General features: G+C 57.0%; 1 protein-coding gene across 2 annotated transcripts in view; it reads left to right on the forward strand.

The window, feature by feature from the left end:
- Positions 1 to 26,025, forward strand: part of IQSEC1 (IQ motif and Sec7 domain ArfGEF 1) — a 297,408-nt gene that overhangs the window by 78,453 nt on the left and 192,930 nt on the right. For both annotated transcript variants that reach the window (XM_051852615.3, XM_089306546.1), the window contains exon 2: positions 13,823 to 13,852. In XM_051852615.3, the coding sequence (XP_051708575.1) occupies positions 13,823 to 13,852 (30 nt within the window). The remainder of the gene's footprint in view (positions 1 to 13,822; positions 13,853 to 26,025) is intronic.

Genomic DNA, 26,025 nt, shown 5'->3' on the forward strand with positions numbered 1-26,025 from the left:
CTCCCTCCGGAGTGAGCTGCTTCTGCCTGTAACGGCTTACCCTGGTTCCTTTCTGTCGGCAGGTTTGACTGATAGTGCAGAGTATTATTAAAGTGCAAGTTACTAATGGGATAAGGGCAGTGGAGTAATTACACTGTGAAGGTTTTGGGCTTTGAGGCCGCTGGGGTTTGTTTACAGGGCCTGAGTCTGCCTGCAGAGCCCCTGGTGTGCCCGTGGAAACGGATGGGTATCACAGATGGTGAGTCCGTGCATGGCCTGGCCTGACTCTGCTTCAGTCCTTAGTATGGGAGTACGGCGGGTCGTCCCCAGAGCGGCTTGTGCTGGGGCACATGGACCCGCGGGAGTACTGCTCTCCTTAGGGCCAGTGTGGTTCATAGCCGTGAGCGGTGTGTGGCTCTGGCTGCCTTTTGGCGAGAACAGATGTGTGCTTGCCATTATCACCTGCAGGCGGCCTGCAAGCCGGCAAGGAGGGGGCGGTCAGCTCTGATGCCTGCACCCCCCAGGCTCAGCGCTCAGGAACCTTGCAGCTGCCACTCCTTTAGGGAGGCCCTTGGGGACTGCGAGGTGGGTGCCTCTCCCTGGGCAGAGCTTGTCGCTGCCTCACCTGTACCTGCCAACAGGTAGAAGAGTGCGTGAGGGCACAGGGTGGGAGTCAGGTGAGGCAGAGTCTGTTCTGTGCTGCCCCCAGGCTGCTGGGGTCTCAGCCAGGCTGGCCTCTTGGGATGAACTGCCCCACTGGTAGACCCCGCAAGCTGCAACAGAAGCACACGTCCTGAGCAGCTTGGGGTTTTTATTTTCTGTAACTTCCCTGTTGATTTTGTGAAGTCTCTGAGTTGAGGATGTCCCGGGGCCGGCGCTGTGGTGCAGGAGGTAAAGCCGCTGCCTGCAGTGCCTGCATCCCATGTGAGCACCAGTTTGTGTCCCGGCTGCTCCACATCCAATGCAGCTCCTTGCTAATGCTCCTGGGAAAGAGCAGCAGACGATGGCCCGAGTGCTTGGGCCCCTGCGCCCATGTGGGGGGACTCCTGGTTCTTGGCTTAAGCCTCACCCAGCCCTAGCTGTTGCAGCCATCTGGGAAGTGAACCAGCAGAGAATCTGTCTTTGTCTGCCTCTGCCTCTCTCTCCGTGGCTCTTTCAAATAAATAAATAACTCTTTTTTTTTTTTTTTTTTTAAGAAAGACGGATGTTCCAATGCTCAGGGAGGATTGGACCAAATGACCTCAGCGGTCAGGAATTTCATAGAAAGTAGAAGAAATTTAACCAAGAGCTGGAGAGTGTGCAGTTGTCTTGCAGTGAGAGAGACAGGCTGGGCTCTCCCGGCCTTACCCGTGGGACTCAGCGGAAGGGTGCGGGGAGGGATGGCCCCAGGTCACCCACCTAGAGCCCTGCACGGCACGGCACCTGGTCCTACTTAGTGTTGGCCCCTAGAGAGGCCTTGCCTGGGGTGGGGTTGTTTATTTTTCTGCTCCCTCGGGCCCCACAGACACCGCCTCCTTTAGGGCGGTCCCCACCCCTGCTTCCACGCATTTGTCGCTCTCTGGACCTCCCTCATCTCCACCATCTCCGGGGCAGCGATGCTATGTTGCACCCCAGGCTGCCTTAGGGCAGGGACTCGGAGAGTGTGGGGCCTACGCAGCCCAGGGAGTGCATGTGGTGGGGCAGCGGCAGACTGCGCATGTCCATGCTTTCCTGGGCACAGACTGGTCACCAAGGGGCGTGGCTTTCTGTGCCTGGGGAGTCTTGGACAGAGGGGACTTGGGAAGCGGTGTCATGGGTGTGGCTCTGAAGGGGCTCAGACAGGAGTGAGGATCAGAACCCAGGGGCCAGGGCTGGCCTTTGGGCGTGGTGGTGGGCTCACAGCTGGAAGGGTCTAAGCCCCTCCTGACTGGGAGGTGCCAGGTTTGGGTTGCAGCCTTGAAGGCAGTGGTAGTAACTAAACTTCATCTCTGGGGAAACCAACCAAAAGGTCTGGGAGGCCCAATTAACTTCCAGTGAAGGAATTTGGAGCCCTGGAAAATGGCCAGTTGACAACCTGCAGGCATGGCTGGCTCCGGGGGCTGAAATGCCTCTTGTCGCATTCCCCAACCAGTGCCACTGGCCCCGTATCCGCTTCCTCCTTGCCTGGCAGCAGAAAGAGGTTGTCTGGCTCGGAAGACTGAGCCTGAGTCTAGGGCCTGATGCTCTTTGTTTTTTTAAACATTTATTTGAAAGTCAGAGTTACACAGAGAGGAGAGGCAGGGAGAGAGAGAGAGAGGTCTTCCATCCGCTGGTTCACTTCCCAATTGGCCACAACTGCCGGAGCTGCACCGATCTGAAGCCAGGAGCTTCTTCTGGGTCTACCACGTGGGTGCAGGGGCCCAAGGACTTGGGCCATCTTCTACTGCTTTCCCAGGCCACAGCAGACAGCTGGATCGGAAGTGGAGCAGCCGGGTCTCGAACCGGCGCCCATATGGGATGCTGGCACTTCAGGCTTCAGATTAACTGCTGCACCACAGCGCCAGCCCCAGGGACTTATGCTCTTTAGAGCCGGACTTTGCGGTGCAAGCGCAGCCTTGTCACTTAGGAACTGTGCAACTGTGGGCAGTCACTTAACATTCCTGGGCCCTGGTTTCCCTGTGGGTTCAGTGAGGGTAGTGGTAGGCATTTGCTACAGAAATGAGGCTGTCACTTAGGATGCCCACATCCCGTGTCAGCGCCTGTGTGTAAATCCCGGCTCTGCTTCCAGTCCCAGCTTCCTGCTAATGTGCACCTGGGAGGCAGCAGGGACAGCTCAAGTCCTTGGGTCCCTGCCGCCCACACTGGGGACTTAAAGGGCACATCGCACCTTTCCCCTCCTCCCCTCCTATCCCTCCCCTCACCCCCCAACCCCATTTCCTCCCTGGTGCCTAACCAAACCCTACCCAACTCCTTGCAATTCAAATGGCCAAGCAGAAAGGCTGCACAGGGCAGCTAAGAAACAGATAAGAGGAAAGTTCCCTGAGGCTTCAAAGAGCTCCCCACTGCTCCACCAGCCGCCTTATACCCTCCTCCCCCGACAGTTTCAGATTCCCTCCTTAACCGGATAAAAACCTGAGTTCTAAACGTGCCGGCAGCGCAGTCTCTTCCCAAGGACAGACTGTCACCAAGCTCTTTGCTTCCAGTGCAGCAGCCTGTCTCAGTTGAGGCCGCTCTCCGTCTCCTTTTTCCTTCTCTACTTTCTAGGGTGACGAAAGGGCAGAGCCTGAGCTATTCCACACCTAACAAGACTGGTTTGACTTCCAGGCTTCCTGGCTTTGGCTTGGCCCAGCCCCAGCTGTTGTGCGCATTTGGGGAGCGCAACAGTGGGTGGAAGATTCTCTTTCCATTTGTCTGTGCCTGTCTCTCTCTCAAGCTTCCGTGTCTCTCTGTGAATAAAATTTTTAAAAATGAGGGTAATAATCATGCATCTTGGTTACTTGGTTTTGTTGGTGCCAAGATGAAAAGCATTCATAAAGAGAATGTTCCTGAGACTGGGCCTGGAGCAGGAGCTGGGTGGGCACAGCCAGAGGAACCCACGACGCAGCACGGGAGGAGGGAGCAGCAGAGGCGAGTCCTGGCTCGGGCGGTCCAGAAGCTGGAAGGAGGAGGCGCAGGCCAAGAGCAAAGAGGGCGCTGCGGTGGCAGACACAGGCGGTCAGGCGCTCTCCTTAAACTCCCAAGTTGAAATCCGGACCCGCAAGGTCATGGCCTCAGGAGCTGCGACCTTGGAGAAGTCGGGGTGGAGCTGACACCTGTGGGATTAGTGCGAGGCCCTGCCCCTCCCTCAGTATCCACAGAATCTGACCCTGCACCTCCCACCTTCCAGAACTGTGAGAAGCAAGTTTTCTGTGATGGACAGGCCACCTGCCCAATGGGATGTTGTCGCAGCAGCAAGAATGGATATAGGCAGCCCAGAGTGGGAGACTGAGTGGGTAGCTGTCTACTGGGCTCCTGCCATGTGCCAGCCATCACTCCAGACCCAGTCGCTCTTTTGCAGAAGCCACGTTCAAGTGTCAGAGACGGGCAGTGAGCAAGTTCAGAAATAAGAATAATTCAGAGATTCCTGTCTGCCCTGTGCTTCATGTTAAAGTCATGCAGAAAGCACACTGAAAACAAGCAAAGCAAATCCATCCAAGCCGCCTTCACGGTCCCCCTGGTTCACCCTGGATCCGCCGTGCTGTCTGCATGTCTGAACCTGGCCGGAAGGCAGTCCACAAGTGGATGGGTAGATGGGTGGGCGGATGAATGCATGGGTGATGGGTGGATGAGTGAAGGGGTAGGTGGAGGCTGGGTCTGTGGGTGGTGGGTGAAGGGTGGCTGAGTGGGTGATGATGACAGGGCTGGAAGGTGGGTGAGTGGGTGAGTGGCTGGGGGATGGACAGATGAGTGAATGGGTGGATGGTTCATGAATGGATGAGTGGGCAAAGGAACTTGTTTGTGTATCCATTTGCCCACCAAACCCACCTGTGTGCTTAGACCTCCAGAGGAGCAAGTCCAAGCCCCTGAGACAGGAGACTTCCGCAGCATCTGAGTGTGCTGTCCCTGATCGGTGCCTGCTGGGAGTTTGGTTCTACTCCCTGGGCTGTTGGAGGCCTCCTTTGGAGTTCGGATTTCGTAGACTCCATTCCAGCCAAACCTCGCTCCCTGATGGAGCTCGTGTCCCCCCGAGAGTCCAGCCCCTCTGTGGGTGCCCTGCTCTCTAGGGTGGGGGTTGGGAAGCGCCATTCAGCCATGTCCAGGGTGGCCGGGCCAGCCCCCGGCTGCTGGGACGCTCCTCGGGCGCTCACCTGGGTCAGCCCTGCCCCGTCCTTGGGAGATAGATGTGCGCGTGGAAATGCTGGGCCAGCTCCGAGAGCCAGGAGCTGCCAGTTGCAGCCGGCGCTTTTTGTTTAAAAGTAACTGCGGAGTAGGCAAGTTGTTAAGATGCAAAAGAGCCCAAATTTCCAGCTTTTCCAAGCCCCAAATGACTTCTCTCCAGGTGCGGGGTATTTTAAGCAGACGTAAACACCATTTTAGTCAGACTTTTCGTCTCTGGTGATGATCGCATTTATATGGATCCTGTCACTGTTCTTCCTTGGTCACAATTCGTGGTCTATGAAAAGAGCTGTCTCACAAACAAGCTTCGGCATATTTATAGAACTCCCACCCAGAGGCAGGCACGGGGCTGGGCCCGGCTCTCTGAGCGCTGATGCTTTGGGGCGTGGCTGAAGACCTGCAAGGATGGGACCAGGGTGTCCCTTCAGGCAGTGGGAACGAGGTGTCGGGGGCAGATTCCTTGAGCGATGATGTCACATCAGATCTGGAGGGGCAACAGGGAGGGAGGTGGAAAACCACCATGGGAGCAGTGAGGGCAAAGGCCCTGAGGCGGGAATGTGGGAACACTGGGAGCCGTGTTGGAATAGGAAGGGCAAGCCCGAGAGGGGCGGGAAGTCAGAGGCTTCCGAGCACAGGGAACCTGCTGGACTGTGGGCTGTGCGTCTTCAGCTAGACTCCGAGTCCAGACAGGAAGTACACCCCAACCTCCACATGTCAGCCTGCAAGAACCCTGTTGCTGGGTTAAACAGGCTGAAGCAACAATGAGACAGAGGTGAGGAGGGTAGATTCATGTCCTTGTCCATGGAACTGAGAGTTCCTTTGCAAGATCTGGCTTCAGGCAAGGCTTAATCCAGGTCTGCAATGCAGCACACCTGCTATCTTGATGGGCCTGTGTCTTCCTGTGCTGTGGCTCACTCTGCCATGATGGGGACTTTTTGCTTCGAAGCACGGCTCTTGATAGGAGCACCTGCTATTTGCCAGATTTACATGATGTGCGGTTTGGGCCCGGCATTGAAGTTCTATGAAGCCCACCTTCCTCATGGCCCCCCTCCCCATCAGGGTCAGTGGCAAGCTTAGGCGAGAGCGCGTGTCTGAAAGTTCCTGGCCAGAGCTCAGGGCAGTGATTCCTCTGGGAGAGTTCTTTTCCTGCCTTCCAAGGAGGAAGGGAGGGACGCTGGAACTCTGGATGGTAAACGTTTAAAAGAAGTAGCCAGTTCTTGAAGTGCCACCAAAGGACAGAATTGAGAAAGCACAGGGACTCTCAAAACAAGCTCCAGTGACCTTCCAGAAAGAGCCCTGCTGGGACCTTGCTCTCCATACCTGCGGTGGTTGCCTGCTGCCTGGTTCATGCGGCTCAGAACCTTCCAGAGAAGCTGGGGTTACTCCCCAATGCCACGGGGGTGGAGAGAACAGAGCAGCACACTGCCTCTCCTCCCCCCATTAGTGCTAACAGCACTGCACTGCTGACCCCATGGTACGGGGGTTCCTAAGCCAGAAAGGAGTCATAGAGTCACCGGGGGACAGGTGCTGCCCAGGTGCAGTGCTTCTGTGGGAAGGGACTAATACAAACATCCCCCAGAAAGGTGGACCAGACAGGTGACATCCCATCGGAGTCCTGCCAATACCCGCTCCTCTGAGAAGGGGTCTCCTGCTGGGGCATAGGTGCTTAACAGCAATTGGGATAGAAATAGCATCTGGCTCTCCCATGCCCTCAGACAACCCCTTTTGTCCCCAAGCCTCACTTTCCCCATGTGAGAGTCCTGCTGGCCTTTATGTTTGCATTGTTCTACAATCCACAGGATGGGCTGTCTCCCTCAGGTAATGTGTTCCCTGTTTGTGGAAGTCATTAGGCTGTTGTTGTAGCCATTACCTTACGTGATGAGTGCTCTGTGCGCCAGGGGTGTTCAGCAAACAGGAACATCCAGACTCCAGTCCTCCTGCAGCCCCTGCTCTGCATAGATGCCATTCCATTGTCTTTTGGGTTGCATAGTTTTTTAGGGGAACTCTGCCGCAACTCCTATCTTTGTTTCTCTGCTTGCTGTGTCTTTTTACTCCGACTGCCTTTAAAACTTTATTCTTTTCTTTGTCTCCCAACAGTTTCCAGAGTTTTTGATGTTTTTGTTGTGTATTGAGCCTGCTTGGAATTTTCCAGCTTCTTGGGTTTGAAGTTTGGTGAATGTCAGCAATTGTGGGAAGTTTGAGCCACAGGTTTTTCAAGTATTTTTGGTCAGCCAACACTCACATCCTGTGTTGTCAGAATTGGGTTTCCCTGGTTGCTTGCCGCCAGTTCTCTGGGGAGTTGAAGAAAGGTTGTGAATTAGCTATCATCTGGGTGGGTGTTCTTTTCACAGTGCAGTATTTATCTTTCTACATCATAAGCAGAAGCTAAAAATCCCGTTTTTAAAATTATATGTTTTAAATGATATTTTACTGTCTCTTACCTCCTAGAACTTCCCTTATCCATTCAGCTGTCCTCATGGTGTTCCTATGGTTGACATGCCCATTCTGCTGCTGTGATTAATATATCCATTCTTCTGCTATGGTTAATGTATCCATCTCCTACTGAGATGGGTATGTCTGCTCTCCAGGGCCAGTGTGTTAGCCTAGCGGGTTAACTCACTGCCTACAACCCTGGCATCTCATTTGGGCACTTGTTCAAGTCCTAGCTGCTCCACTTCTGATCCAGTATCCTGCTAATACATCTGGGAAAGCAGGGGAAGATGGTCCAAGTATTCAGTCCCCTGCAGCCACAAGGGAGACTCAGATGAAGATCCTAGCTCCTGCCTTCAGCCTGGCCCATCCCTGACCATTGCAGCCATTTAGGGAGTGAACCAGCAGATGGAAGATCCCTCTCTATTTTTCTATCTCTCCTCTTTCTGTAACTCTGCTTTTCAAGTAAATGAACAAATAAATATTTATATGTATATTTTTTCCTGCTATGGCTACCGTGTCATTTCTGCTGCTATGATTAATGTATCTCTTCTCCTGCTGTGATTAAAATATCCATTCTTCTGATGTGGCAGAGTATTCATTTTCTTGCTATGGGTAATATATCCACTCCTGCTGTGGTTAACTTCTCCTGCTGTGGTTAATGGGTCCATAATCCAACTGCGGTTAGTGTGTCAGTTCTCTTGCTGTGGTTAAATTCTCTTGCTGTAGTTAATGTATTTATTCCTCTGATATGGCTAATGTGTCCATTCTCCTGCTCCACCTAATGTATCCATTCTCTTGCTGTGTATTGTAGCCATTCTCCTGTGGTTAATGCATCCATAGTCCATAATGTATCCATAATCCTGTGGTAAATGTATGACAGACATTGGGCTGTTTGTGTTTCAGACCCTTCCAAGCTGCCATGCGCATTCCAGTGCATACTTCCTGGTGCAGTTGAGCTTAAGTTTCCACTAAGTATGTTTCTAGGAGTGAGATTATTTTGTTAAAAGAGGGTTTTTTTTTTTCAACTGTTCAAGATTTTAGTTTTATCCCAGCCCTGTAAGCAATGAGTCCTTGCTTCTCCACGTCTTCGCCGACACTTACAATGATTCGACCTTTTGTTTTTGCCAGGCTAACAGATGCCAGAAAGTATGTCATTGTGTCTTGCACAGTGTTGCCCTTGCGGCTGGCGAGGTTGGCAGTCTGCTCTGGACCACAAAGCTCAGAAACTCTGTCCCCACACAGCGGCCTTTGTCACCTGCACTGGTTCTTCTGTAACTGTCTTGTTTCAAGGAGGGCTTGCTCTGCCCTTGGCCTGGGAGTGCCTCACCTGTCAGGGCTCAGCTCAGAACCTCAGGGAAGCCGAACGCTGGTGTCCCATGATATGAGACTGTTAAGAAAAGTGGCGTCAGGGGGGCTGTTAGGATTAGCTGAAGTTAGGGGAGATTTGTGCACGTGTGAAATCCCCAGGGGGCTTTCCCCTCTCTGCTCTGTATCATGTGAGCCTGCAGTGAGAGGCAGAGCAGGTGCCACTGGAGGGGGGGTCCTCATCAGGACCAGCCAGGCTGGTGCCCTGATTGGCGCTCGCAACCTCCAGAACCACAGGAAACACGTTTCTGTCACTTGTAAGCTGTCACGTCTGTGGTTCTGTGTTATGGCAGCTGAACACGTGGAGGCTCATCACCAGGAGCCCCCTCCTCTGTCTCTGGACCACACCTCCTGGCTTTGCTTCCTAGCGCTGCCCGGCATCTGCAGTTGCCTCTTTTTTTATTCACTCGGTGACTGGCTTTGACCACCAGGACAGCAGGAGCCTGTGTCTGGCCACCTGGCCACCAGTGAGCCCCCAGCACCTGCCAGCCCCTGACACCCACTGGTCTGTTCTCTGTCAGTATGGGGATCCTTGCTTGGGACCTTCTGCTGTCAGTGGAATCGTGCAGTAGGTGACCCTGTGTGTCTGGCTTTTGCTCGCAGCACAAGGTTTTGAAGCACCTGTCCGTTCCTTCTGGGGGGTGAGTGATACTCCATTGGAGGTTGTGCGTTTTTTATCCATTGTCAGTTGATTCGTTTCGGCCTCCGCTCTGCCCTGGCGTTTGTGGCGGCTCCGTGTCGTGCTGGAAGGTGGTCTTCCTCTCTAGTGCTTTGCTGCATGCTTTGCAGGTGCCGTGGATCTCCCAGCAGGTTTGTGCCAGTGCTTTGGTTTGGCATCATCTCCTCTTGTTTCCTAGTGCTTGGGGGTCTCACCGCAGCCCCACCAGGGTGGTGCCTTCTGGGGGGCTCCACTCCAGGCCCTGAAACTGCTCTTGAGCTTGCTTCAAGGGTGAGCATTGAAAATGTTTTCTCTGTTGCTGTGCATGTGGGTGAGAGAAGATGTGGTTTTCCAATTGATTGCACAAAATGGGCTGGACTAGAGGCTCCCAGGGGTCATGGAATGGTGGGGGTGGAGTCAAGGGAGGTGGCTCTCCCAGGGTCTGGAGCATCAGAGAGGAAGGGGCTGGAACCAAGGTGGTTCTGGCTGAGGGTCCTGCTGGAGGCTGCAGGGTGTTGGCTGGGGCTGCCTGACCCAGAGTCCTTTGGGCCGGGAAGGTGTGTCTGGCGCTCAGCGGGGCCTCCCTGTGTGGCACAGTTTGGTTCCTGCCTGCCTTTGCCCCTTCATGGGAAGCCCTGTGCCTGAATGCTGGTGCCCCTCCCCACCCAAAGTCATGTTGAAGCCTCACCCCCAAGGCTGTGATGGAGGAGGGGGCGGTCTCCTGAGGGCGGAGCCATCAAGGGTGAGATTAGCACCGTTGTATGAGAGACCCCGAGGAGCTCTGTGGTTGTACTTAGAATTAGAAGGCACTCACTGTCTGTGAATGGGAAAACGGCTCTCTGGATGTGGGCTCCTGACCTTGGACTTCCAGCCTCAAAACCGAGCAGTGCATTTCTGCTGTTCCCATGCCAGCCACTGGAGGGGGGTGGGTGAGGGTCGTGGGCTCAGCTGTGCCCCCGGGAGGGAGGCAGTGCCAGGACTAGGGGGCTGCCCTTCTCTCCCATGTGTGTAGCGTGGCACGGCACGTGGCACATTCCCCACCGTGGGGCTGGCCCTAGAGAGCGTGTGGTTTGGTTTCTAAGTGAGTGGTCCACAACGGAAATGGAAGGTGGAGCCTAAAGCCCTCCTGATTTTGTCCCAGATGAGTCCCCCACCTCTTCTTAGGGCAGACAAACCCAAGCAAAACCCCCAAACTCCAAATTCTGGACCCTCTGATTATAGCTGGCTTTGAGGTTGCCCTGCCCTGGGAGTGGTGAGGTGCCGGAGCCCCGCCGGGCAGGCTCTGCCTGCACAGCACACAGATGCCCTCGCACCGCGGGGCCCAGGGTGGGAGGAGAGCTGAGGCCCAGAGGTTGCGGGCCCTGTCTGGAGGCACACAACTGGGGAGAAGCACAGCACCCTGTGTTGGCACCGGCTGATGGCCTGGGTGTGGGCTTCCAGTGCCGCTGTGCACCAGCCCCTGACCCCGGGCAGGCCCCCTCCTCATCTGTGTACCAGGGCCCATTGGGCAGCCTCGCCACGTGAGGAGAGGGTGGTCCAGGCAAGGTGCTCGGGACACACCAGGCCCCTCCCATGCTCTCAGCAGGTGCTGTTCATGACCCCGTGTCTCATTCTTGCTCCCCTTCTGGAACACCGTTCTTCTCACCTCACTCCGCTCCTCTGCTCAAGATCCTGCCATGGCTCCCTATTGCCAGGCTGCCTTGAGACCCCTGCACATGATTTTTGCTGTTTCTCTTTCACTTTTCTGTGTTGCATTGTCCAGGAGAAGCAATAGAACTGGTTTCAGACCCGGAATTCACATCAGGCATTGCACTTGATTGCAAATGACAGAATCCACTCTAGGCAGTGTGAGCCAATGGGGATGTGTCCCTGAGTAACAGCACCCAGCCTCCAGGACCACAAGGGACCAAGCTGGGAGCTACCTAGAAACAACCCAGCCTGGACCAACTCTGAGCTGTTGCCACGGAAACCCCTCCTCCTCTGAGGCTCCAGCCTGGCCCTCAGGATGTGCCCCTGTGGGAGAAGTGACACCTTGTCCCCTGGCAGCCAGGGGCCCTCACTGTCTCATCCTTGCTGCCCACAACCTCCTCCTCCAAGGGGGCAGGCGTCTGTCCAGGGAGCTGAGGCCTCCAGCCAGACCCTTGCTACCAGGGACCCTGGGACATGGAGATTTCTGTTTCCCAGAAGCTCAAGTGCTGCCAGACAAAGATGGGTGGAGTCGGGCTGCGGGGTCCCCTGCAGAGTGGGAACACGAGCCAGCAGCACATTGGCTTCTGAAGGCCGCCTGGGGGAGGGCTCGGCTTCTCACTGGGCAGGAGCACCGGCGGGCCCAGCCCCTCGCCCCGTGTGCTGGCCTGATGCCCACCTGCCAGCATTCACCTCTCTGTGCCAAGCCACCATGAGACAGATGAAGTGAGGAGACTTACTCCCCCAGGAGCAGCCTTGGGCTAGCATCCGGCTCGACAGCCCTGGATGCGAGGGCTGGAGGGGGCGGCTCTGCCTGGGTTTCCTTGGTGGGCTGAGCTCCGTTTGCCTACAGTGGGGATTCACCACGGTGGTGGGTGGCTTGCCAGACCCATAATTAACCACCTTCTCTTCCTCCTCTCCTCTCCCAAGTCCCCTCCCTGCCCGCACCCCGCAGTTCCCATCTCCACATCTGCCCAAACACAGCCTGTGGGCCCGAGTGCGTGCGTTGCTCTACTCTTGGAAGGCACCTGCTAGGGACCCGCTTTGGTTTGAATGCGACATGGCCCCCAAAGGCTCGTGTGTTGAAGGCTTGGTCCCCAGGGTGGTGCCCATGAGAGATGGTGGACCCTGTACAGGTGGAGCCCGGGGGGAGGCAGTTCCTGCAGGGTCCGCCTGCGCTTCCTGGCTGGCCGTGGGGTCCTGGCTGCACACCTGCTCCACCACATGCCCCCAGCTTTCGCCAGAGCCTGCTTTCGCCTCTTGGGCTTTCAGCCTCCAAAGCTGTGAGCTTGGGGACCCTCTCTCTCCTTCACAAGCGGCTGGTCTCGGGGATTTCTTTGTAGTGACAAAAAAAAAAAAAAAAAAAAAAAAAAAAAAAAAAAGCTGACTCAGAGGGGATGCTCCTGCAGGTGGCGGGTTAACAGGTGCAGGCGCTGCTTCTGCGACCTTGCAGCTGTTCACACCAGTTTGGAAAACACCCCGGTCCTGGTTCTCACCTTCATCTGTGGGCACCGGACAGGATGCCGCTGCCCACCTCCTGCCTCTCCCTGTGCTCACTTGCCCGTGGCACACACAGGCACGCACGCTCACGCATGTGCACACACGCTCGTGCAGCCACATGCACTAGCACACACATGCAGAGGCGGCGTGTGCCCCCGGGTGACGCACAGCCCTTCTGCCTGCTCTCCACACACTGCTGCTCCTTGTGTCCTAGAACCAGACGTGATGTGCCATGGGGGTCAAGGACGTCCCCCGTCTGTGCCGTCCTTGGTGCACAGATGCTCTGCTGTGTGTGTCTGTCAGTGTGTGAGGTTCGAGCCAGCTTAGTCATGGCTTCCCATGACTTCCTGGAGCCTGCTCAGTGCCAGGCCTCCAGTTCAAGGGACTGCACCAGCTGCTATCGAGCGCCCCTTCCCTCTGCGTACCCGCGGCTCTGCCTCCAAGCAGCTGCCCAGCAGCCTGGTGACCAGGGCAGGATCCCATTCACCAATCCCACCTCCAGGCAGGTGGAAAGAGAGTGCTCTGTCCCAGGCACCTGCCTCGTTCCTCACCATGCTCCCCGGAGACTGATGGTCGCTGTCCCCTCGTTGCACTAATGAGAAAACATTGCTGCCCTGTCCTGTTGCACTTTCTGTGGCTTCATTTACCTGTGCTCACTGCAGGCCAAAAGAGTTACATGGAAAATTCTAGAAAAATAAAATGGTCCGTAAGGCTTAACTTGTGTATTCTTCTGAGTCACGTGATGGCATCTCAGGCCATCGGGCTGCGGGTCCTCCTTGGTCCAGCGTGTCCCGTGAGCCACTCGGCCACCGTCTTAGTTATCAGGTGGCCTGCTGGGGTGTCACGGTACTTGGGTCAAGGTAGCCCTCGCAGTACTCGCCAGGGCCCCAGCACGTAGGAGGAGCGATGCTGGCGATTGGAATGTGCCAAGGGGAAGCCACGAAGTGCTTCCTTTAAGTGATAAGGTCGAAGCTCTGGCTGGGTTAAGAGAGAAAGAAAACGCTGTCGCGGGGTCGCTGGGGTCTGCCGGAAGAGCCCATCTTGTATCCGTGACACTGTGAAGAGGCAAAAAGAAACTTGTGCTGCTGAGATGACGCCGCCGTGCACGGCCGGGCTCAGTGCGATGGGAAAGGCACTGGACTGTGGGGTTTGCGGTGCAGGCAGCTACTGGGGCTCCTGGAGTTTATCTGCCATGCACACAGGGGTGCTGTGCCTGCTTTCTGTCTCTGCAGCCTGGGTGAGGAGAGGGGCAGGCCAGGCAGGTTGGCTGAGGCTGAGGGGTGGGGGTAGTGGGGGACCACATGGTCCTTGCACGAGTCTCCTGGATCAAGGGTAATGGCATCTAAGCGTGTGTCTTTCTCGTTGCAGGTGCGAAGGAGAAGTCTCGCACAGCGTCAGGTACGTGCTTCCTCCCCTCTGTGTCTGTGTGTGCGTCCCCATGTCCGTGGCCTTAAGAAACCATGTGCTTTGGCTCCTCCCTGCGGGTCTCCCAGGCCACTGCCCTGGGCCATGGTCTGCTGCCCCACAGGCCTCAGTGGCCTTGAGCCACAACCAGGGTGCTGCTTTCCTGTGAGGGCTGTGCTAGGTGCAGAGAGCTCCAAGGGGTCTCCTTGGGGGTGCCTCCCAGAGCTGCTGGGCCCCCTGGGGGTCTGGGCTGTGTAATCTGCCTACAGCCAGAAGCCCCTGTGCTCCATCCTTCTAGGGCTGGGCTGGGAGGGGCAGGGATGTGTCTTTGAGATGTTAGCTGGAGGAATGGGCTCCTCCCAGCCTCTGGCTGGGCCTGGCATGGGGCAGAGGCTCCCGGACTAGAGCCCCAGCCTAGGACTCCCAGCCCACCAGCAGAGGAGGGGGTGGGTGTGGAGTGGGGCCTTCACAGATGGCATGGACGGGACTCACAGGAGGGGTAGGTTTCTCGATAAGGCGGTGTTCACCTTGCTCCCATGGGGGTGCTCCAGATTGTGGGGGGGGAGGGTGGCGACTTCCTGAGGGTGGTCCGCTTTCTCCTGGAAGCAGCTGGGTCCCGTGCACTTGTATGGACTGAATGAGCCACGTGTGGTGGCAAGCTGGCCAGTCCTGCAGTGCTGCAGGGGGGTGGTGGGGCAGTCTGTGTGTTTCTTGGAGCTGAGCGGGGAGAGGAGGAGAAAGACATACCAGTGCAGAGGGGCGGGGCGGGGGGCAGTGTTAATGGCCACATGTGAGCATGAGCCCTTAAGGCCTCCCAGCGTGGCCGGGCATGCCTGCCAACGACACCGTGTGTTCGCAGCTCAGAGCCACAGGACTCTGCGGGAGGCACAGACGGGAGGGATGGAGCAAGAAGAAAGCAGACGGGTGGAGGGTGCTTCAGGGCCGTCACCCTGGACAGAGAGTGCCCGGGCCAGGCCCCAGGGCCGTGAGCAGGAAGATGGTGACAGTGGCTGTCCCCTGCTTCTCCCGGGAGCCCTTCCTGCCACACTGCTGTGGAAGCGCTGGAGATGTCCCTGTGCCCTCCCCAACATGCTGCACGCCCCTGCCGCACAGTGCTGCTGCCCTCCCATGGGCAACTGGGGAGCCTGCCTCCCGGCTGGGGCCGCAACTCAGGAGGCTTCCCGCATCTGCGGCCGCGTCACCCTGTACCTGCAGATCCACGTCTTTTTTTTCAGTGCCTCTTTTTAAAGATTTATTGACTTATTTGAAAGGCAGAGAGAGGGAGAGAGGGAGAGGGAGAGAGAGAGAGAGAGAGTGAGTCTTCCATCCACTGGTTCACTCCCCAGATGAGTACAATGGCCAGAGCTGAGCTGATCCAAAGCCAGGAGCCAGGAGCTTCTTCTGGGTCTCCCATGTGGGTGCAGGGGCCCAAGGACTTGGGCTATCTTCTGCTGCCTTCCCAGGCCATAGCAGAGAACTGGATCAGAAGTGGAGCAGTCAGGACTTGAACCAGTGTCCATATGGGATGCCGGCACTGCAGGCAGTGTCTTTACACCTTATGCCACAGCGCTGGCCTCTCTCAGCACCTCTTCTGCAGCTGCCTCCCTGGAGCTTTGATGGGGGATGGGGCCCCCCCTGACTCCCCTTTGTCCTCAGTGGCTCTTTGTGCCTCGCTTCTGATATTCCAGTTTCTGCTTTGTGTCCCCGTAATGGGACCATTCGGTCTTCTCCTGGGCACAGCAAGGAACCCAGGACAGGGATGAGGCTCTCATGGGGTCCGGGGAGGGGACAGCACTGCAGGGGCATCTCTGCTGTGGCCGCTTCCTGGGGTTCCACAGGGAGCCTGAGGCAGGGTTCTTGCACCAGCCAGGTGCATGCTAACGTGTTTGATTGGATTCGGGAGTCATCGAGTATTTTTAGGCTGTGAACTGGAAGGGAAAAAACCAGACCCCCATCCTGAGTTCAGTGGAGACCCCCTCTCCCCACACTCATGATAGAGTAGGCAGAGGGCCGCGGTGGGCAAGTCTGGGTTTTCTTGGCCTAAGGAAGGGGCTGGTGCTCGTCCCCCCAGCCTGCTGCTGGATGTCCCCCGCCGGCCCTGGCCAGTGGGGGCATTTTTCCCGCGACGCGGGTGGAGTGAGCTCTCTGCATCTGGAGTAGCCGGGAGCTGCTTCTACCAGAAGCCTGCTTGCAGATTCAGGCAGGCTGCTTTTCCCCGCCGAGGCGAATCACCCTTGTGATCAGATGCGTTCATTTTCCACGATGAAGTGACTCATTTTGGGCCATTTTGCCAACGCAGGACTTTGCTTATTGTTCCCGGGGAAGCGGGAGCCCTCTTTGGACTCCATTCCCAGGGCAGCTCTGCAGGCCCCCAAATCCGAATCTTCTCATGATTGATGGGTGTGGCAGCCGTGGGACGAGAGGGGCGTGGTGGAGTCGAGTGGGAAGCGTGTGTAGCGTGTGCAGGGCTGGGGCTGGTGTAGGGGTGCTTGACTGTGTGAGGACTTGGTGCAGGTAAAGGCACTGGCTCCCCCTCCCCCAGCCCCCAGCAAACCCTTGAAGTCAACGCAGCTGAGTTCAGTATCAGGAATAAGCGCACTCACCTCCTATGCACAGCCAGCCCTGCCCTTTCTCCACTGGTATCATTGGCTCTGTTTTGTCAGCTCTGGGAAACTCAGGCTGAGAGGTGCTGAGCAGCCTGCCTCGGACCACGGGGCTTTCCAGTGCCCGGCGGAAGTGCCTGCGGTGCGTGTTAAATAATGCAGGTTCCTGGGCCCCACCCTCATCGTATCTGGCTCAGTGTGGCCTGGGAACCTGTATTTTTGCAAGTTTCCCCCTGGTTCTGTTGGGCAGAAGGCCTCTCCAGGAAAGCAGCTGCTGCAGGCAGCCCTGTGGCCAGGACCCAACCTGCCCACTCTCTAACTGTGAGCCGACTGCTGTGTGCAGTTTGTTTCTGATGCTTAGAAAAACATTGATTGAAGTGATTCTGTACAGCCTTCCTGTGCTGTCTGGGACTCTGCCTATCCCCCGCCATTTTCCAAAGCTACCACCAGGGGCAGCACAGAGCAGGGAGCCAGGAGGCTGCCTCTGGGAAAGGTGGACTTGGAACCGGCCGGGGCTGCCAGCAGAAGGCACCGGGCAAAGTGGATCCACTTTTCTGTGAGCATTTCCCCTCCATCTGCGTGGAGGTGGACGCAGCCTTTGAAGTGAATGAGGTCTCTTTTCCCAAAGCGACAGCATGGAATTTGCTTTGTACACAAAGAGGTTTGGAAAGTGCTGGGCGTGGCCGACAAAGCTGACAGTGGCCAGGTCAGTGGAGCTGGACTCCTCCAGGTACAGCCATGTCATGGAGCCACAGGCTGGGGCCTTCTCCTGTAGCCAGGTCTGGAGGTGCTGGTCACTGTGGGAGGTACCTGCATGCTGCGTGGCCACGTGAGCACAGGCTCTGGGGTTGGACAGTTCTGAGATCAGAGTCACTCCCTTCGTCTCAGCCTCTACGTCCTGGGGACCTGATGGTGAAACCGCTGAGCCTCAGCTCTCGCACACTCATCCTGCAGGGTTGATTGGCCCCTACTGTTTGTGCACCTTTGTGCTGAGCAGAAAGGGCATGGAGTCCAGTGTGGTCCAGGGGCTCTGTCCCAGGATGAATCAGGAGCTGATCTCCATCTCAGGGCCAGTGCATTCAGTGAGGCTGCAGACGGGGTGGGAAGAGACAGGTGGAGCCGCTCTGCTCTCACCTGTGTCCTCCTTTCCTGTCTCCTCCATCCACTGGGGACCCGGGAGGCTCAGCTCCTCGGGTGCTGAGGGAGGGTCTGAGCAGGCCTGGGTGTGCTTGCACAGGAAGTGCTGGCACCAGCTGGGAGGCTGTTCCATGTGGCTGTGTGGGTGCTGCGTTCTCTCCCCTGGGAGTCTGATGGAAGTCTCTTGGGCATTCTTGACTGTTGCAGCCTGTCTCTTACTATTTCCTCTCCTTGATCTGGAGTGATTTCCTCTAGGTGATCTTCCAGTTCACTGATGCTCTCTTCAGCTGTGTCCAGTCTTCTGTGATGACTTTATAATGAGCTAACGGTCACCCCAGGGCTGCTGCAAGCAGCCATGGTGGTTATTTGTGACCAGCAACAGTTCTAAGCCTAAAGTTCTAAATCATGGAGATAGATTTTCTGTTGCACGAGAAGGTGGAGGGGGTACAATCTGGGCAGTGCAGACAGGACTGCAAGGAGGGGCAGGTGAACCTCAGTTCCTCCTTGCTAGCTACCTTCTTACGTACGTCACTGTGATTTTCGGGGCCCTCCCTCACCTGTCCCCCTGCAGACCTTTTCAACCCCACCTGTCCTGCGTCCACATGCATTAAGCCATCTGCCTTGCCACAGACACAGTGTTGTTTCCTCTCTGCGAAGCTCACATGCCCAGCTTCGTGGGCTCCCTGAGATGGATCCCATGCAGATCTTGCCGTATTGATGTTGAGGTCCAGCTTGGAAGAGGAGACAGGGACTTCAGTGTCTGCAGACTGCTCCTGGGCACAAAGGAAGGCCAGTCCCAGCGGCGCCCGTGCCCCCTGCTGTGGGAGTTCTCCAGCAGCTTCTGAAGGAGGTGCCATCCCTGCAGGATGTAACTTCTGGATTCGGGGAGGAGGTCTCCAGGGCAGCCAGTGGTAGCCCAGAGGACAGAGGTTGGGAACCAGGGAACCAGTCCCCAGGTTTCCATGGAAACCCCTGCCCCCCTATGCCTTTGGCTCTGGGTCTCCAAACTGCCCAGTGTAGCTTGGATGACTGAAGCCCCTGCTAAGGAGACCGCACTCTGTGGGGAGCTGCCGGCCTTGGCCCATTGGCCCAGGGGCCGCCTTTTCCGCCGCTCACTCCAGTGCCTCGGGAAGGGCTTTGGGTTTGGTTCTGAAGACCTGTGGGTCCACCCAAAGTGTCCAGTGGTGAGGCACCTGATCATCTTCCACTGGTCAAGATGCCCTGGCTGTGGGTGCACAGCGGTTCTGGGCAGGACGTGGAAACTGGGGCCACCCCCAGGACGAGCACGAGGCTTAGTATAGACTGGACAGTGCAGAAGCCGGGGAAGGGTTGGGAAGCAGAAGGGCAAGGCCGGGAAGGGGTGGTGTCAGGGGAGGGAGAGATGGAGGGAGAAGGGGGAGGGGATAGAGAAGGCGGAGACAGAGAGGAGCAGGGAAGAGTCCCCCCTTCCTCCCCCCAGCATTCCTCTGAAGGGAGGCCCTGCAGAACTGCCAGAGGCACTGTTGCTTTTCAGAGGGGAGCAGGTGGGAAGATGGATGTGAGAGCGAAAGCTGGAACCCACTCTGTGACCCCACCCCCACTCCCCGTCAGCCGACCCCATCCTGTTCAGCCTTAGGTGTGGCCTCTGCCCACCGCTGTAGGTGGTCTCCTGGTGGCCCACGTGGGCAGTGGCGAGGGATGGGCCATCAGCTAAGTGATGCTCCTGGAAAATGATGTTGCGTGTCTGGTTTCCGCCCGGAAGGCGCCTTTGGCCCATGAGGCTCAGCTGGGCTCACACAGCAGCACGCGGGTGCGGCCTCCTGCTGGCAGCCCCTGGCATCGAATGCTTGTTGCTTAGAGCCCCCACCGCCTGGCTTGTAGCTGGACCGGGGGCCGCTGAGACTGTGAACTCTCCCACCTGCGTTGCAGCCAGAAGATGGCTGCGCCAAGCTCCTGCCCGAGGAAGGGAAGCCCAGTGCATCGTGCAACCTCTGGGGCTTCCTCTTGGGGTGAGGGGTTGGCTTCTTCTCTCTGCTGCTGTGTGGGTGAGCCTGAGACTGGGGTCCCATGCTGGCTGGCCGGGTGGGGACAGCTACCGTGGGCCGGCACAGCCAGGGGGCTGGGAGGCTTCCTGGAGCAGCCCCACCAGGTGGTCCCCGGGCTTGCTGTTGCTGCGACACAAGCTTCTCCCAGACACTGTCCCAGGGGGCTCTTTGTCCCTGCCAGCCCACAGTCTCTGAGGACGTTCCCTGGGGACAGCTCATCCCTCCCACATGCCTGTGCACCCCCACTCTCTCGGAGCCGGAGCTGCTCGCCGTGCCGACTGCGTCTGCTAATATCTCTAGGTTCTAATTCAATAACTGGGGAACCGGCCGTCTCACGCATGGTGTAACTTGGTTATTGCTGGAAAGCTGAGCTGGGAACTGATAAGATCCCTGCTAAGCTGCCACGGTGAAAGTTAATTAGCAGAGCCAAACACAGCCCCCTTCCCCGTGCAGGCGGAAGGCTGGGCTAGCGCTTGGCCGAGCTGCGGCCTCGCTCTCGGCTCAAGAGGCCCCTCGGGAGGACGACTCAGGATCCTGCATCTGTGTAGCTTCTTGCCTGCCTGGGCTTCCCTTTCTGGGAGCCGAGAGCCCCTGAGAACATTTTTGGGCCATCAGAGCAACCCTGGCGCTGTCCACTTTGGGTCCTCTGGCTCTCCCATCATGAACCCAAGATGCCTTTTTGGTTTCAGCAATTCTCAGTGGGTGCCTTCCTCTCTTCCTTCCATGAAAAGCGGTGTTTATTGGCCGGCGCTGCGGCTCAATAGGCTAATCCTCCGCCTGCGGCGCTGGCACACCGGGTTCTAGTCCCAGTCGGGGCGCCTGATTCTGTCCCGTTTGCCCCTCTTCCAGGCCAGCTCTCTGCTGTGGCCCGGGAGTGCAGTGGAGGATGGCCCAAGTACTTGGGCCCTGCACCTGCATGGGAGACCAGGAGGAAGCACCTGGCTCCTGGCTTCGGATCAGTGCGGTGTGCCGGCCGCAGCTCACCAGCCGTGGTGGCCATTGGAGGGTAAACCAATGGAAAAAGGAAGACCTTTCTCTCTGTCTCTCTCTCTCTCACTGTCTACGCTGCCTGTCAAAGAAAAAAAGAAAAGCGGTGTTTATAACATAGGAAACCCCCAAACAAACCAAGATGTGAGTAGCCAGACATCCCAGGGACTGAGGCGAGCCCTAGGTCTGCTCCAGGTCTGTTCTGCTGTCCTGGGGACTCCTGGGGCCACTTCTGTTTCCTGCCGCCCGTCGTCACGCCCTCCTGCCTTTAATGTCATTGGCTTTTTTCCGTGGCCACTGCTTGGCCCTGGAGTGTCCGCCTTTGTTTGCTGGGAAGTGGGAACGCCCTCTGTGTTTCCTCCCTGCGTCCTCTCGCCCACTTCACACCTGTGGCGAGTGCAGTGTGAGAGCTGGGCAGTGCGTTCAGTGGTTGTCCCACATGGCGTGGTGTGGAGCAGGGCCCGTGGCCACAGTCCCTGCCCCCCCTCCCCGGTGCTCACGGGCACAGCCAAGGGCTGGCTGCTGACAAGTGAGAGAGTTAGGGACACACATAGCAAAGGGCTGGAGTGCCGTCTCCCACGTCTGCTCCCTTCTGCTGTGACCAAGGCTGCAGTCCACACACGGGCTGCCGGGGCAGTGGGAGTCCAGGGCGCAGGTGCACGGTGCAGAGGCCTCATGGCACCTCAGGCCTTGCTCGTGGCCATGATGTGCTGGCCCACATTGTCCCCTGCTGCCCTGTGCTGCGGCTCAGTCCCTGCTGCTCACGCATGGGCTCCTGGTGCAGGCGCACAGGACTCAGGACACCCGGCCTGTGCAGCAGGTGCGCGGGTTCAGCGCATCAGGGAGCCAGCCAGCCGTGGCCTGAGAATGGCCGTTTTCGTATCGAGCCAGGCGGACTTCAGGGGCATCCGGACACTCACGGCGTTAGGAGGGGAGAAGCGGGTCCTCTTATGATTTAGGGGTGAGTGCGTTAGATGCTGTTGGGGTGTCGCCACGTAATCAGCCTGGAGCGGGAGTTGCTCAGACGAAAGCTCAGTTCCCCGTGAAGGGCAAAGCAGACCTGGTGCCTGGGGCCAGGTCCCCACAGAAGCCTTTGCTGCTTTTTCTGTGGCGAGGCAGGCAGTGTCCAGGAAGCTGGCGAGTTCTTAGACGCCACAGCACGCGCAGCCGGGTTTCTCATGGCTTACGCTGGCCGGCTGGCTGCTGGCGTGGGCCTGTGAGGGCGGGCCGGCTCGGAGGAGCGAGCCTGGACAGACCCTCCTCCCCTGCACCTGTGCCCTGCTCCTGCCTACGTCCGGGACCCTTGGTCACAGACTCAGGCAAACCCGCAAGTGGTACAGGGTGCCTAGAATGCACCAGGGAAGAATAGCAGTGGACAGAGATGCCATTATGTTGCGGGAGCCCCGTCCCTGTCTACTCAGGGAAGAGGGGCAGAGCTGGACTGGGGGGAGGAGGCTCGGGCAGCACCGTCAGCCACATTGGCCTGACCTGCACTCTTCCAGGCACCTGGAGCACGTGCCACTCCAGACCCACCTGTAGGGGGTGCCGTCTCTGTACATTTCAAAGGATTCGAGAGTCCTACAGCAGGGGTGCTGAGCAGTATGGAATTGAATGAAAAACAAAAATCGGAAATGTTTCCGGAAAAAAATTCTGCAACGAGTTGGGAAGTTAACGCTTTCTTAGATAACCGATGGATTGGAGAAGAAATCAATGAAGTCTTCAGGACTGATTGAGAAGAAAAAGGCGGCATATCCCGTGTCATAGGATGTGCTCGCACACTCCTTGGGAGCCACTTTACGGCGCTCAGACGTTTTGCTTAGAAGGGCGTGAGCCCTCAAATGAACAGGCTGAGCTTGTACCTTAAGAAATTATTTTAGCTTTAAAAAAGAAACAAATATACTGCAGTAAGTAGAAGCAAGAAAATGTGTATATCAGAGTGGAAATGAATGAACCAGAAAACAAAAAAATCAATACAGAAGATCAATAAAAACACACCAGGGTCTTTGATCAATAAAAGTAATATCCAGACTGAGGCAGAAAAACACTGAGAAATGGTACAAATTACCAGCACCGAGAACAGTAGCATTATTCTGATTCTGAGATGTTTAATATATAATGATGGAGCACTGTGAACAGCTTTATGCCAATAAAGATGGAAAGTTAGAGGAATTGTGCAAAGTTCACTCCGTAGAAAATCGAGAGCCCCGGCCGGCGCCACAGCTCACTAGGCTAATCCTCCGCCTTGCGGCGCTGGCACACCGGGTTCTAGTCCCGGTCGGGGCGCCGGATTCTGTCCCGGTTGCCCCTCTTCCAGGCCAGCTCTCTGCTGTGGCCCGGGTGTGCAGTGGAGGATGGCCCAGGTGCTTGGGCCCTGCACCCCATGGGAGACCAGGAAAAGCACCTGGCTCCTGGCTTCTGCCATCGGATCAGCGTGGTGCGCCAGCCGCGGCGACCATTGGAGGGTGAACCAATGGCAAAGGAAGACCTTTCTCTCTGTCTCTCTCTCTCACTGTCCACTCTGCCTGTCAAAAAAAAAAAAAAAAAAAAATCGAGAGCCCCAGCAGACAGATGTGTATGAAGGAAATTCAAATTCCAGGTAAAAATCTCAAGAAACTTCTCGGTCTAGAGATTTAGCTGGGGAATCTCACCAAACCCGTAAGGAAGAAGCCGTACCCGACTCTAGCCAGAAACTCGGGAGAAGGACTGTTTCCCAGCTTCCTCCACGCGACCTGCTCTATGCCAAAGCCAGAACTACGTGAGGACGTTACAAGGAGGGGAACCACATGGGCTGGGATTGGCGCGACCATGGATGCGGGCTTGCTGAGCAATCCCCGGCTCAGCCACGGGCGGTGAGCACTGTGCATCAAAACCAGGTGGACTCAGTGCGCATGCGCAAGACTGGTCCAGCGCTCCAAGTCAGGGAAAGCCGCATCCCGTGGGGCTAAAAGCCGGACCGTGGGACTGTGCCAGTGACACAGGGAGATGGGACGCCTGCCTCGGATGAAGACGCTTGGAAAAATGGGGGAAAAGGGAACATGCCCAGCTAGAGGCACATCATCCACGAAACACCCACGGCTGCCATCAGACCTAAAGGCTCCATCCTCACCACGGCCGGATTGGGCGACCAAAATAAACCACAGGCACCACTTCTGCTTCTATGAGATCCTGGTGCACGAACCGAATGAGACAAGTACAGGACTTTCAAGTGTCAGAATGCAGAGGCCGGAAAACCGGAAAGACCTTCTGCATGGAGAGGCAAATCCTGGTCCAGCTGCACACGGCGAAGAAGCCAGTTTTCCCCTCACTGCTGTGTAGGCTGCATGGCTTTCCTCGCAACACACAGGCACGGAGTTTTGTAGCCCCACTCACAGGCGGTTCTGGAAGATGCCCAGCAATCCCGGCAGACGGGGAACTGCCTGGGGGAGGTGGGAAGAGCAGGTGGCTTTGCTCAGGGGTCTGCTCTCACGGGGCTGGTGTAGGACTGGCAGAGTCAGCATGGGGCTGAAGGCTGCCCCTGGAAGAGGGGGACAGGAGAGAGCCAGGGTCCCCTGGGAGGTGCACCGACAGCTGCTGGGGACCGGGAGATTTTGTAGCTAACTTCAGCAGCCTTGGCGAGCTCACGAGGGGCCACTGTGAGCCCCAGGAGCCTGGGCCCCCAAGCATTTGCCACTGGGTGACCTGGTACTTGTCTGGGTGCTTGACGCCGTGCCTCTCCTGCACCCCTCTCCCCTTGGGCACTCACAGGCAGGGCCCTGCCCCCTGATGGGAGTCTCCTGGGAGAGCTGTGGTTGCAGGGCCAGGATGCTGGGTGCTCTGGTGGCGGCTGGGTCAGGTGGAATTGGCCACGTCTCTTGGGTCTGTTCTATCCAGTACAGAAGTGAGTGGGCATGGCTGTGTTCCCACGCGGTTGGATTGACAAAAGCAGGCTGGGGCCAGATTTGGCTCAAGAGCCATCCTGACTCCCAGTCCACATATAGCAGATCCCATGATGACTCAGACACTAGGCCAAGCTGGAGGCTGGGCGCCGGGCTGCGAGCAAGCACGGCTGGGTTGGAGTCCACGTCTACCCTCCCCCACCCAGTACGACCTGGAGCCAAGCATGTAACCCCTGAAGAGAAGGCTGGGATGGGGGGGGTGCAAAGTTGGGATCTGCAGGGGACACCAGGCCTCATGACGGAAGGGTGGGCCATGGGCGGGGCCTTTGGAGCATCTTACAGCTCAGTGGGTACGTCTTTGCTGGTGGCAGCGCTGGCCAGGGTTCCTGAGCTGTCACGCATCACAAGGCCACAGTTGGAGTTGGAGTTGGAGGCTGAGGGAGCCCTCCTAGTTGCGTGCTGGCCACGGGTTCCGGCCAGCCTCCCCTGTGCGGGCTGACGGTGGCCTCAGGAACTAGGGACATCTGCTTGCTGCAGCGCTGGCCCTGGGTGGTGCGGTTCAAGCCCTTTTATGAGAAGACGAGGCTCCCCACAGATGCCATTCACAGGCTGGAAACAGATTGCGTTGGGGCACGAAGGCTGGGAAAGAATTCTCTCCCCTGGACCGGACGCCGGCAGCCATCACTGCCTGGGTGCCGAGCCGAGCATCTCGCTTTCAGTCCTGGATCTTATCTTTGATGTGTAACTGTCTTCCTGGCACATGAACTTTTCAGGGCTTGGAAGAGTCTTTATTAAAACAGGGGCAGGCAGTGGCTGTGGGAGGCCGGCATCCCATCCTGGACCGCCCGAGTTTGAATTCCGGCTCCTGCTGGTCCCATGCCAGCTTTTTCTCCTGGGAGACAGGAGATGGTGGCTTAAGGGTTTGCGTCCCTGCCACCCGTGTGGAAGACCCAGACGGAGTTCCAGGCTCCTTGCTTCCTTGTGGCCCAGCCCTGGCTGTCGTGGCCATTTGGGGAGTGAACCAGCAGATAAAACGTCTCTGTCTTTGTCTTTCTTCCCTTCCAAAGAAAGGTGAAAAGTTTAAAAATTAAAATGTAATGCAAAACTTCAAATATCAGGGGCTGGTGTTGTAGCATAGCAGGTTAAGCCACTGCCTGCAGTGCTGGTTTCCCATATGGGTTCCGGTTCGAGCCCCAGCCGTTCCACTTCCGATCCAGCTCCCTGCTGATGCGCCTGGGAAAGCACTGGAAGATGGTCCAGGTGCTTGGACCCCTGTATCCATGTGGGAGACCCAGAAGAAGCTCCTGGTTCCTGGCTTCAGGCTGGGCCAGCCCCAGCCATTGCAGCCATCAGGGGAGTGAACCAGCAGATGGAGGATTCTCTCTCTCTTTGTCTCTGTAACTCTGACTTTTAAATAAATCAATCAGTCTTTAAAAAAAAGTCTTTAAATGGCAACACTAACATAAAACAGAGGAGTGAGCTCCAGGTTTGAGCCGGGGGCCAAGGGCATATAGCACCCTCTGGAGGGGCCCATGCAGACT

The sequence above is a fragment of the Oryctolagus cuniculus genome, chromosome 10 (genome assembly GCF_051225735.1).
Source record: "Oryctolagus cuniculus isolate XC-2025 breed Fujian yellow rabbit chromosome 10, ASM5122573v1, whole genome shotgun sequence".
In the NCBI taxonomy this organism is placed as follows: domain Eukaryota; kingdom Metazoa; phylum Chordata; class Mammalia; order Lagomorpha; family Leporidae; genus Oryctolagus; species Oryctolagus cuniculus.